Here is a 13117-nt window from a genome sequence, read left to right on the forward strand (position 1 = left end):
ACTTTGCAATATAACACGTTTTGGCTCAGGCAAAATATGATTAAGCACAAGTCAATCATGAGTCCATTGTTGCCGTTTCATTGTACAATGGAAAACCACCCTAAAACAAGGCATAAATTGCCACACCACAGTCTTTGATCTCATTTCTAGAGTAATTAAAAGCATAACCGCTTATTATTTTTAAGCTGTCCACAGCTCTTTTGTGTAGCCCTGTAGAAAATGAAAAAATATGTACTTCAAGTGCCACATCTTGTGCAGAAAAGTTAGGCATAAAACATATAACATTGTAAAAAAAAATAGACATAGAAGTTGTCCTTTTAACTGTTTCATAGCACTTAACATTTGTACAATATCTGGGGGAGGGTTTTGTTTTTGTTTTTTTGCTTTAAGCACTTTTGTTTTTACTTTACAATCCCACTTGGAAGTATGAAACTATTTCAGTTGTCTGTAATCTCATTGGCAACATCTCAAATAGCTTGATTGTTGACATACTTACATTCATAATTGAAAAAGAACAAGCATTATCTTTACTGTTTAGTATCATCTATACAATAGCATTTATAAGGCTACCGGTAAGAATAGCTGGAATCTGAAAGTGGCAGAATGCTGCCGTGGTGACACAGGAAGGAAACATATTTCATGGCAGTCCCACAGAGAAAGTCCAAATGATTTGTTCCTTCTAGTTAAAAACTGGGTTTCGTACACCGCTCAAAACTGGACTATTGCTGGGCCACTTTCTATGGAGCAGGAGGAGGGAGAATATGAAAAAAATGGTGCTCATAATTCCTAGAATTACTATTCCTGAAATCAATGCGCTGGTGACTGAGTTCAGTTGAAAAGTGGACCCGTTTGGATTGCCTACAAAAGAAAGAAATGGAGAGGAAGGCGTTACAACAACATTGCTTTACAAAACCTCTTAACAATCTAACCAAAGCTCCCATTTTCACATTTAAGGGAGCAACCCTACACTCCCTGAGAAGGTGGCTGAGGGCCCATAGGATACATTAGATCTCCCTCTTTTCAAGTTCAGAAGGCAGGTCCACAGGCAGAGAAGGAGGTCCATGGGTAGAGGCCCTTCAGGTGTGGTGGTAGAAAGCTTCACGGCCCTCACTGACACAGCCAAGATAGGAGGTGAGGGCCAGAACAGGATGTGTCAGGGAAGTTTTGGGCGAAGCCATGAGTCTGCAGAATTCTAAACTCAGCTCCAACTTGGACTGCAGTCTCTGGCCTCATGCTCCTCAAGCTACAAGAAGAGAGAGAGATGTGTCCTTCTAACATTGGTGTAGGCTTGGGCTGCCCATGTTGCTTATGTGCAAGGAAGATCTAACACTTGTATAGCAGCAGACACATGTTCCCCAAAGGACCACACATTCTCATGGGAGGAAACATACATGAAAAGAAAGCACTGCAAGTGCATTTACAGCCGTGCCCAATGTAGTGGTTTTGACCAGAAGAAATGGCAAGGAGGCTTGGTGTGTTCTCATAGTTCTGTCCAGTGTACAAATGCATATCAATATATCATATATACATATGTTTATGACTATATTATACATAAAAAGGAGCTAGTATAGTCAAATGTAGTAAGAAGCTTTTAGAAGGTTTCAGGGTGACCATACGAAAAGGAGGACAGGGCTCCTGTATCTTTAATAGTTGTGTTAAAAGGGGAATTTCAGCAAGTGTCATTTGTATGTGTGCAGCATCTGGATAAATTCCCTCTCCATCACAACAGTTAAAGCTGCAGGAGCTCTGCACTTTTCACCAGATACAAAATTGGGCAGGTCTCCTGCAGCTTTAACTGTTGTGATGTTGCATGCATACAACTGACACGTGCTGAAATTCCCCTTTCAATACAACTGTTAAAGATGCAGGAGCCCTGTCCTCCATTGTATATGGCCACCCTAGCCTTATCCATCAGCCAGAGAACCAAGAACCACTGAGAAGCTGCACCTCCTGCCTCTCAGGAAGAAAATCATGGCAAGGGAGAGACCATCCTGGCCTAATACATTGGCCAGAGTTGTACTTGCTTTTTTCCCCTCTTCCCTCCCAATCCTTTTTCCATTTGTATCATATCTTTTAGATTGTAAACCAGAAGGCAGGGACCATCTTATTATTAATCTTTGTAAGCTGCTCTGGGAGCCTGTGGGGGGCTGAAGAATGTGGTAAAAACACAGTAAATAAATAATAATAAACCCTCCCATTCCTGAGACAACACTCCATAAGCTTGTGCAGTTCATTCCCTCCCATTGGTTTTAATGGGAGGGTAAAGAGGGGGGAAAGGCAGAGAAATAGGCCCATAAAACCTGCCTCCCCTCTTCCCACCCAACCCACTGTGAGTCAGCAAGGCTCTGGATGTGCTCATGGCTCTGCCGCATCTCTCCCCCTGGTACCTAGGATTTCTCTGTCCAGCCCACCGATTCCAACAATAGAGATAAATGTATGCTTAATTCCTTCCCCCTATGTCATTAGCGGAACTTAGAATGCATAACTCCAGCTGGCTTTTGCCCCCAATTAGTTGCTAAATGTCTTCTCGTTTAATACTACAGCATAGCTGCACTCCCACATCACTCTTTGTCTCACAATCTCCTATGAAAGGCAGGCAGCAGTACAGATGAACTTGACCTGTGTCTGGTCGCAGTAGTCTAAGCAGGACTGTAAGTGTAACAGGCTTTTTAAATGTCATATCCATTTTGAAGGGTGGAATCTGCTAAGCTTTTTAAAGCTGACCATAACTATTTAATTGGATGTTCAACATTTAATAGAAAATACTGCTATATATCAGACAAAATCCAAAGTGTTCCACTCGTCATTAGCCTAAAATTCAAACTTTAAAAAGAAAAGAAAAAGTGATTTGCCATTATTGGTACAACTTACCGAGTTGTGAATTGTTGGTTGGGGTCTCATCTAAATAAAATAGATAAATAGAAACATTGTAATTTGAAGTTAGCATTTCCCACAGTCTGTGTTAGCTTTTCCCACAGCCAGTGTGATGTAGTGGCTAAAGTGTTGGACTGGGAGCCGGGAGATCCGGGTTCTAGTCCCCACTCAGCCATGGAAACCCAATGGGTGACTTTGGGCCAGTAACAGAATTTCAGCCCAAACTACCTCACAGGGTTGTTGTTTTGAGGATAAAATGGAAGGAGGAGGATTATGTACACCACCTTGGGTTCCTTGGAGTAAAATCGGCGAGATAGAAATGCAATGATAAATGAATAAATAAATAAATATAAATATAAAATCTAGGGTGACTAGATTAAAGCACATCAGCTGTTTTGGGATGACTACTTTGTCACTATCGATATGTTTGTTAGACTCAAGCTTAGGACATCCATTATAAGATGCATGGCTTACATCAACTGTGTCTGTATGCTGCTTTGACTGCCATTTTAGGTAGACAGACAGGGTACAAATAATCAATAAAAATAAGAGAAGAAGACTTAAGACTGCAGTCTTATGCACACTTATGCATGTAAGTGGTTTTGAACCTGGCCCAATCAGGATTCTAAATCCCTAGATCCTTGTGAGGTCCTTTGCATCCTTCTAAACAGGATTCTACATGTACGCAGCAGGCTCCGCACTTCAGAAGCACACCTTTTAACACAGGGAGTAGAAAGGCCCATGAGGAATGAAAGGAGAGTGCAGTGTATTCCCTTTTCCCTCTCAAGCAGTTGCAAGCATGTGTGACTAAATGCCCAAATAGTGGTTTAGAGAGCAATCTTACAGCACCTAGACAGTGTCTCTGAGCTTGGAGACAGGAAACTGCGCTCTCCACTAGTCCCCCACCTCCTTGCAGCCAGCATGGAAAGAACCGCACCAGCTGTTGCTACGAGCTCACAAACACGAGCTCGTAAGAGGTGAAAGGGGGCATCCCCAGGGTCGAGGAGGAGAAGAGACTGGGGACATGGGTTTATGAGGTCTCCCCAACCAACTCCAGTCTCCTTCCTTTCCTCTCCCCAAAGCCTCTGCTAGATGGGGAAAATGCCCATCTAGCTAAATGTATTGCATACAATGCTAAAAATAAATTGGATACTCTGGGTTTGGAAGCTTATGAGTACTAAGGGCAGATTCCACAAGATTGATCCCTTAGAAAATGTTTCATTGTGTTTTACAACTCATGCAGTTGTACAATCTTTCCTACCGGTCCTGGTAATGATGGGGCCAGCAGTGATTACAGCACTTCCAGAAGTGCTCTGAGGGCTCCAAGTGGTTCTCTTTGCCACATCTCTTCTTTTTCTGTAACTGCATATCTGGAGGGTCAAACAAAATAATCATGATTTCAGAGGGGACAGCACAGGATTTAAATACAAGTTCTTTGGGGGATTTATTGAACGTGATTCTTCTGTACATTCATTCAACTTGCAATAAAACTGCTGAAATACTCACTAAGTGGAATGTTGTTCATGTTTGTTTCCATATTCAGAACCGATTTCATCTAAGATGGAGGACAGAATCCAGTGCTGAACTACCACTAATGTAAATGACCCAACATTGGCATAAACTATATCTAGTAGAATGCCAGTGGCATTTGCTGGCATGACAAGTTTCCATGGGTGCTATTGGTGTTATGCTAGATAGTTTATGCTAGCACAATGTCATTCACATTTGTGGTAGAATAATGGGTAGAATATGAGCCTCGTGTGGCACAGAGCGGTAAAGCAGCAGTTTCTGCAGCAGAAACTCTCCCCAGTTAGCTGGGGGAAAGGTAATAACGGCCAGGGAAGGCAACGGCAAACCATATAAGGCCTGCCAAGAAAACGTCAGCGAAAGCTGGTGTCCCTCCAAGAGTCAGTAATGACTCAGTGCTTGCACGAGAGGTTCCTTTCCTCCTTTCCCAATGGGTAGAATATATTAATTTAAAGCCAGCAGAGTCCTTCCACAAAGGGAGAAGCTTTGATCCAACGGAGGCTTCCCTGAACCAAAGGGTTATATGTTTGCTAGGGATTTTGGAGAAAACCACAACAGAACCAAATCAGTTTGGATTTTTATGAATCCAACCAGCAGATTCCGCAATGGACTGGCTCTCCCCATACCAGGTGGAGTCCACAGATTTGCGGACTGTTTTCCTAACCTTTGGGAATTTTGTGCAAATTCCATCACAGAAAAATATGCAAAAATAAAAAACAACAGTCAAAATGTGAATTTCTCCCATAGGCTAGAATATAAAAATGTGTGTTTTGGGGGGAATATGCACATGTGTGAATTGCACAAATTTGCATTAGCACAAATTTGTATTTGTGCAAATTTGAAAACTGAAAAAAAATCTGATTCAATCGATGGGCAGAAGATGGAACAAAAGGCACCTGACAATCTGCGAAACGCAGACGGAATGGATATTTCACAATGCATACATCCCCAATTTTTGCCAATTCCTCCTTCTCGCTGAAGCCTCCACGCTACCTCCCATGTCGTTCTGAAGGTTTCCACAACTCTGGAGCAGATTTTCAGAGGGGGTACAGGAGGGTGCAGGGGAGAAAGGAGAAACAATAAAAATCATCTCCCTCTACCCTCCTGTTGCGGGACCATATTATATATATTTTTCTGTGAGTGGAATGCTGCTCATTGATCTATGGATACATCCCATTATATTGATTCTGAAGAATTTGATTCATCTATTCCCTTTGTTCTAGATAAAACGTGAAAAGAGGCTTGTCATTAGCTTGGTGAACTCCATGGTTCCTTTACATATCTCCTGCATTATAATTGCAACTACCACATCATTCAGTGATTATACCCTTGTTCAGGCATGAGCGCTGAATGAATAGAGGCTAAAACTCTATAGCCGGGTGGGCTGTAAATGATGGCCCAAACATCCCTGTACATGCCAGCCCAGTCCCCCACCTTGCATGTTGAATAGCAAGGTCTGCCGGGGCATTCTGCTTGCATTCACGTCAGTGAAAACAGGACACAAACACCCCACGTGCAGTCACAGAGTCTGCTTTATCAGGGTCCCCAAATCACATTCAAGAAAACGTCAGTAGTACATTCCTTCAGACTTTGCCACATGGGAAGGCTGGGGCAGGAGCTGACACATGTGGGGATATTAGTTGCAGGGGCCCTAATGTTGTGTTCCCCTGAAGCTCCGTTCCCCTACACAGTTTTAGTGCTCACACGTTCTGGCAAATACCTGAATAGGACTTAAATAAACCTGTCAATCTGTATGGCTCCTACCCTTCCTGGCAGGCCAAGAAAAGTTTCCCAGGGGCTCACTACAACTTGTGCTGAGCATATGGGATGGCATGAACTGTGCTATGTGTTAGTGATGACAGTCAATGGTTCTCTCTCTCTCTCTTCTTTAATCTTTTGTCTTTACACAGTGTACCGAACAGTCAAAACCCTCCAGGTTTAGCTCCAATTGCAACATTACCAAAACACTCCAAAACCTACAGGAGCAAGAAAGGGGCAGTCATCAGCTCTGCACAGCTTTGTCACACAATGAAGAAAAACGGTGGACATTTTCTGGTTCTTGTGCTTCACGAAGCGGAACACTTCAAAAGAAAACCGGCCCATCTGACTCCTGCCATTTTCAATTATAGTCGTCTGAGGGTCCTTGTCACAGCTGAAGGGAAAGATTGAAACAAGCATCACTTTTTTGTTCTGGTTCCAGGAGAACAAAGCCTCAAAAGAAAAATAGTACGGCATCATCATAGACACTACTAAATGCAGAAACACGGTCAGAAATCATTGGCACCGCTCTCCATGCCGTAATTTGAGGGCGCGTGATACAGAGACTTTGCTGAAGCTAAGCAGGTCTGAGTCTGGTCACTGCCTCGATGGGAGACCACTTAAGAACCCCATGTACATCACCTTGAGTTCAATGAGGAAAGAAAAAACTAACCATAAATAAATAATTTTGTTCAACTTTTGAATGCCTTATTTTATTGCACTTGTAGCCCATTTCACCAGTTTGATGTGCAATCTGCACACATGGTTTTCCCCTTTCATACGAGACCATTTCACTTGCTACTGTACTTCATCCTTAGCTCAGAGGAGATCCTGGTCAATGCCCCATACTCATCCATTCATCACCTCTTGCTAACTCTGTTTATCTGTATATACTTCCCTGCCACTGTCTAGGCTCTTGCTTGAGCAACAGGTTAACTCTTCAGTCGTAACTCTTGATTCCTGCTCCTGTTGCTTATTCCTCCTGTTACCCTATTTTCCTGCCAAACAGGTCTTCTCCAGTAGTTTTGGATGAAGTCCTCTTGTTTTTCATGAATGAGTGCAGCTGCCTTGTTTCAGATATAGTAGTTGATGCCAAGCACTAGGACTGGATGTAAGGGCAGGCGGGCCACTTCCTGGGACAGTAGGTTTCTGGAGGCTTGGGAGATGCCTGTCATGGGCTATCTATCAACTATCCACTGAACACCTGAAACAAAAATAGTACAAAGTATTTATCTTCATTGGTTGAGTGTGGCCAGCTCTGTGTTAACGTTTGTCTATCTCTGTGTGTGTGATACACAAATGTGAATTTATAGGGAAATGTACAATATCAGTGCCCATCCAACAGACAGTGTAAGAGTAATTTGAATGTTTGTGATCAGATCTGTGCTTGCAAATGTATTGTCTTATACAAGAGAGATAAGTCATGCATGCAAATTGTACACCAAAGTTGTGCAATATAGATGCAATTAAAAAACAACAACCAGGTATTCCGAAGTTAAACAAATGGAGTGGAGTGCCAAAGATGCTCATTGTATAGGGTGCTATGTGGTCTAGGGCTGGCTATGCACCATTTTCTTCAGACCCTAAATCCATGCTGAGACCAAAGAAACATTTTTAATAGGTTTCACTGTGCTAAAGGTATTTATTCAAAAGTATATTCCAATAAATTCAATGAAACTTTTTCAGATTGATATTCTAGCAGTCTGCACATTTTTGTTTTAGGTTTTTGCAAGAGTTAAAGCTTTCAAAAATTCCAAGAATAATAACCTATCAAAGAAACATTGTCCTATTAAAATAAGTCTCAGGATAAACTTTGCTATTATTTAATATCTATGGCTGCCACCAGAAGTCCTTCCATATGCTGGTGATCCATATGTTGTGGTGTAATCACCTTTACTGTATGTATGAGCCCAACCACACATAGCATTCTCACACCATCATATATCAACATTGTGTGTTTAGATCACAATAAATGGTAGTTAGTTAAACAGCATTCTGTGAATCTCTGACATGGTGAAGAGATGTTTTGAAACTACATCATAGAGTTCCATCACACCTGTGATTTATAACACTCTCACCATGCCTGGTATGTGATTTTGCAGTGCGGTACTCACATGACATCGTTCCTGTCCTGCGCTCATCTCACCTCTTCCCCCCTTTTTCCATCTTATTTGGAGCGGGAAAGTCCAATTTTTCCCTCCATGTGCAATAACACCGCTCCTCTGTCCCCGTGTAAAGCTGTCCTCGTGCTATTGGCACATCCTGACTTTTTTGTTGGGGGCATGTGTGTTGAAGGGCAGTCTCACTGAGGAAAGAGGAAGGCGGGGCAGCTGTCCTCCAGTGCACCATTTGAATTCCTTTCCTCATTCTGCTTGGGGATGCATGCTGAGTCAGTGGAATGAACATATCTTCATTGCTGACATATCTTCATTGCTCCAACTTCTGCTCTCTTTCATCTTCCCTCTTTTTTTTGCCCACTGTACGGGTGCTCAGGTGGAATTGTGCAACTACACCCTGATGCCTATCCACCCTCCTGCCTATCCAATCACTCAACCGGGAAGGGGGAGGGATTGTAGGCGCACAAACGCCCTGTGGAGCGCAAATGGCAGAAACTGGTGCAACCGATAAAGCCCCAAATCGCCCATGCTGTCTCCCATTAAAAAACTCCTTTCCATTTATTGTGTGATTCCCTAAAGGCAACCAACACTGATTGCCCATTGCTAACAATTGCCCCCTTCACTTATATTGTTTAATATGATCCTAGGGAAAGCGTTGTGTGTTGTTTTTCTGTAATTGTGCAGTTTCAGGCTGCCGTGATTGAATACTGTTGTATTTGCACAGATTTTTTTTCCAAACTGGTTTCTGCCCACCAGGAGCCAGTTTTCAAGCAGCTGGAGTAAGTAAAGATGCTGCACCCCACGCAGCTCAAGGCCACAGCTAGACCTAAGGTTTATCCTGGGATCATCCAGGGTTCGCCCCTGCCTGAGCCCTGGATCCCCTGTGTGTCACCTAGATGAACAGGTTTGACTCCTGGATGATCCAGGGATAAACCTTTGGTCTAGCTATGGCCCAAATGCCAGAAACGGGCAGTAAAACCCCAAATCCCTTAAATATTAGACCGAAAAACCAGAATGAGAGGCCATCACAATATCCCTCACTGCTACAAGAACCAATGAACTGCAGGGGGAAGGAGAAGGGAAGTGGCAGGGTGGGCGCAATAGCGAGAGAGAAAACAAGCGAGAGGAGATTTCGCCAGAATAGTAGTGATACGAGGAAGCGCAAGCCAGCACAGGGGAAAGATGCATGAACTGAAATAGCACGACAATGCGCACACGTGAAAGTGACCAGTGCTTGACACGCTAATGAAACAAAACCAGATAACGCGGGGGCAAACCAGGACAAAAATATAGGTGTGATGGAGCTCATAAACGCATTTCATGGAATATATTCCCAGTGATGACGATGTAACTCAGGATGATTCCAGATTTACTAATTTATGACATACCTGGACTTGGATTAATCTATCACTTGGCAGTGATGACCGAGATACCCCAGTTTGAGAGTGTTCGCCCTGGAGTAGTTTGATCATGTGCGTGGGCTCTCAGTTCATAAGAACATAACAAGAGCCTGCTGGATCAGAGCAAAGGTATAGTCCAGCATTTTGTTGCCTATGGGAAGCCCACAAGCTAGACATGAATGCATTGCCACTCATGTTCCCCAGGAAATGGTATTGAGAGCCATGCTCCCTCCAATACTAGAGGTAATATACAGCCATCATGACTTGCAGATATCGACAGACTTTCCATGCATAAATTTATCTAATACCTTTTGAACAGCACCACTTAGTTCTATTTCCTTAGTGTACATTTGTTTGAAAGGGGCATGCAGAATATGCCACTTTCACTAATGAAAGCCATTATTTACATGCATATGTCTGCACTGATACGTGAGGACACAAATCTTCTGTAAAAGATACTTATGACTCAAGTCCATACTTATTTTTCACCACCATAAACAACAATTAGAATCAGAGAATCGTAGAGTTGGAAGGGACCCATAAGGCCATCAAGTCCAGCCCCCTGCTCATTGCAGGAATCTACCTTAAAGCATACCTGACAGATGGTTGTCCAGCTGCCTCTTGAATGCCTCTAGTGTGGGAGAGCCCACAGCCTCCCTAGGCAATTGATTCCATTGTCGTACTGCTCTAACAGTCAGGAAGTTTTTCTGATGTTCAGCCGGAAACTGGCTTCCTGTAACTTGATGCCGTTATTCCGTGTCCTGCACTCTGGGAGGATTGAGAAGAGATCCTGGCACTCCTCTGTATGACAACCTTTCAAGTATTTGAAGAGTGCTATCATGTCTCCCCTCAGTCTTCTCTTCTCCAGGCTAAACAACCCCAGTTCTTTCAGTCTTTCCTCATAGGACTTTGTTTCCAGACCCCTGATCATCCTCGCTGCCCTCCTCTGAACATGCTCCAGCTTGTCTGCATCCATCTTGAAGTGTGGTGCCCAGAACTGGATGCAATACTCAAGATGAGGCCTAACCAGTGCCGAATAGAGGGGAACCAGTACCTCGCACGATTTGAAAGCTATACTTCTATTAATGCAGCCCAAAATAGCATTTGCTTCTTTTTGCAGCCACATCACACTTTTGACTCATATTCAGCTTGTGTTCTACAACAATTCCATGATCCTTCTCGTTTGTAGTATTGCTGAGCCAAGTATTCCCCATCTTGTAACTGTGCATTCGGTTTCTTTTTCCTAGGTGTAGAATTTGGCATTTATCCCTATTAAATTTCATTCTGTTATTTTCATTCCAGCACTCCAACCTACCAAGATTACATTGTAGTTTGTTTCTGTCTTCTGGGGTATTAGCTATCCCACCAATTTTGTGTCATCTGCAAATCTGATAAGCGTTCCCTGCACCTCCTTGTCCTAATCATTAATAAATATGTTGAAGAGCACTGGGCCCAGGACTGAGCCCTGCGGTACCCCACTCGTTACCTCTCCCCAGTTTGAGAAGGTACCACTGATAGCTTCAGCTATTGGGCGGTATAAAAATGTAATAAATAAATAAATAAATAACTTCCGTAGCCAACTGAGGATCCACCTAATAGTTGTTCCATCTAGCCCACTTTTAGCTAGTTTGTTAATCAGAATATCATGGGGCACTTTGTCGAAAACTTTGCAGAAGTCAAGATATATTTACGTACACAGCATTCCCAATGCTTTATTTAAACAATCAGAACTTCAGAGCTCATTTTGAAAACAGTCCATGTATGTTGTCAATTCAATAACAACAGTATGACAGACAAAATACTACAGTCAGAAATTGTCTACCTAAAGAAGAGATCATATCGCAGATCATCATTTGGATTTCCAGATGGAGTAGTATAGCAGTAGTCCATCAAAACATTCCATCTGTGCAATGAAAGAGAATTAGTTGCTAAAACATTACTTGAGATTCATTATATTTAGATATCTGCATTGAAACTGCTAGCTGGGAACTTTAACATGTACTGTTATCTTCTGACTGAGTAGCTGAGCAAAATCCCTGTGCTTTCATTGAAGCAATTCCATTTTTCTTTTCTGCATTAGTGATGCTACCAAACAATAAGGGCACTATAACTAGAGCTATAGTCTCACCCAGTAAACAGTATGGATGTTGTAGCCATTGAATACTGAAGTGCAATATTTGTCACTGATTTACTATCATCATTTCACTGGCTGTTTCAGACCTCATGAGTTCATTCAGCCAGAATTCACATTTCCTCCTTTTATAAATTGAGGTCTCTATATATTGTGCCTGCTGAATAGCAATATAAAACCAAGGAGAGTAACCCCAAACTTGTTTTACTGAGTGTACCTACCATGGGATTCTGCTATTCAATGGAAGCCATTGGTAAGTCATATATACTGGCTTAGAAGTTACCTTACTTATTTTATAAATTGCATCTACAGTATCTACTGTTGCATGGTATGACGGATCATGGGAAAGTTCAAATCCACTATTTGAAAATCACTGGCCCAGGAGCCAAGGCTACCATGTTCTGATAATGACCAATACTAGTAGGGCATGATCCTTCTCTCTCCTGTTCAGTTGAACTTATCTCCATCAGTTCCACTTTTCCACTGGCCACCAATTCATTACTTTCTTTCACATTCCCTTTGCTACATATCTCCTCAGAAAGCAGAGGAGCCTGTTGTGTTACATGGGGTGGGCAAGTGGTGGTACCTTGAAGTACCTTTGTTACGTCTTATGGCAAGAGAAAGACATCCTGGAATAAGCTAGTGGCAGAAATGGTTGAACATTCTTCCACATCATCTGAGCAGCTGATTAGTTTATGAACATGGACAGTTTGTTGAGTGTTTGAGTGCTTTTCCTGGCAGAGTAGAAAGGAAGCTGGCAACCACTACATAAACACAACATGAAACTTTGGGGCCATGTCTACACCAGGGTCATCTCTAAGTTGTCCCTATGCATCCAAATGATGCACGGGGATCCCAAGGTCAAGCAGGGACAACGAGGGACTTTCCCAGGGATAACTGGGACTGCAGATTTCCCAGTTTTTCTGTTTCTGGGACATCCCCAAGGACTGCAGCCAGTACAATCATGGGTCATCCCTTCTACCCCATGAGTAGCAAGGCTCTGGAAACAGGCACAGAGCTGCACAGGGGCAATCCATGCCCATTGGGGTGGGGGAGAAGTTTCAAGGTGGGTTTTAAAAAAAACCCTTACTTGCAGTGGAGTGCAATTGTGCTCCGTTTCTGGGGGAGGAATGGCACCCACAACATCCCTCTTGATTTCTGTGACCACGTGCAGGTGTGTGCATGCAGGGTGATGATCCTGGAAGCTGTAAAGCACAGGACCCTCCCCACTCCCTCCCAGAAAGCTCATAGGTGTAGATGAGCCCTGTTTCCTTCAATGGCATCTCCCATGACCTCATCTGAAAGGAAGA

At 42.9% G+C, this 13117-nt stretch overlaps 1 protein-coding gene across 1 annotated transcript in view; it reads right to left on the reverse strand.

Annotated features, from left to right (window-relative positions):
- Positions 1-455: 455 nt before the first annotated feature.
- ZPLD1 (zona pellucida like domain containing 1) overlaps positions 456-13117 on the reverse strand; it is a 34410-nt gene continuing 21748 nt past the window's right edge. The window contains exons 6-10 of the mRNA XM_063127628.1: positions 11499-11579; positions 6382-6553; positions 4136-4244; positions 2872-2901; positions 456-858 (exon numbers count right to left, since the gene is read on the reverse strand). Coding sequence (XP_062983698.1) covers positions 680-858; positions 2872-2901; positions 4136-4244; positions 6382-6553; positions 11499-11579 — 571 coding nt within the window. The 3' untranslated portion in view covers positions 456-679. The remainder of the gene's footprint in view (positions 859-2871; positions 2902-4135; positions 4245-6381; positions 6554-11498; positions 11580-13117) is intronic.

Source organism: Elgaria multicarinata, chromosome 5, assembly GCF_023053635.1.
Source record: "Elgaria multicarinata webbii isolate HBS135686 ecotype San Diego chromosome 5, rElgMul1.1.pri, whole genome shotgun sequence".
NCBI classification, from domain to species: domain Eukaryota; kingdom Metazoa; phylum Chordata; class Lepidosauria; order Squamata; family Anguidae; genus Elgaria; species Elgaria multicarinata.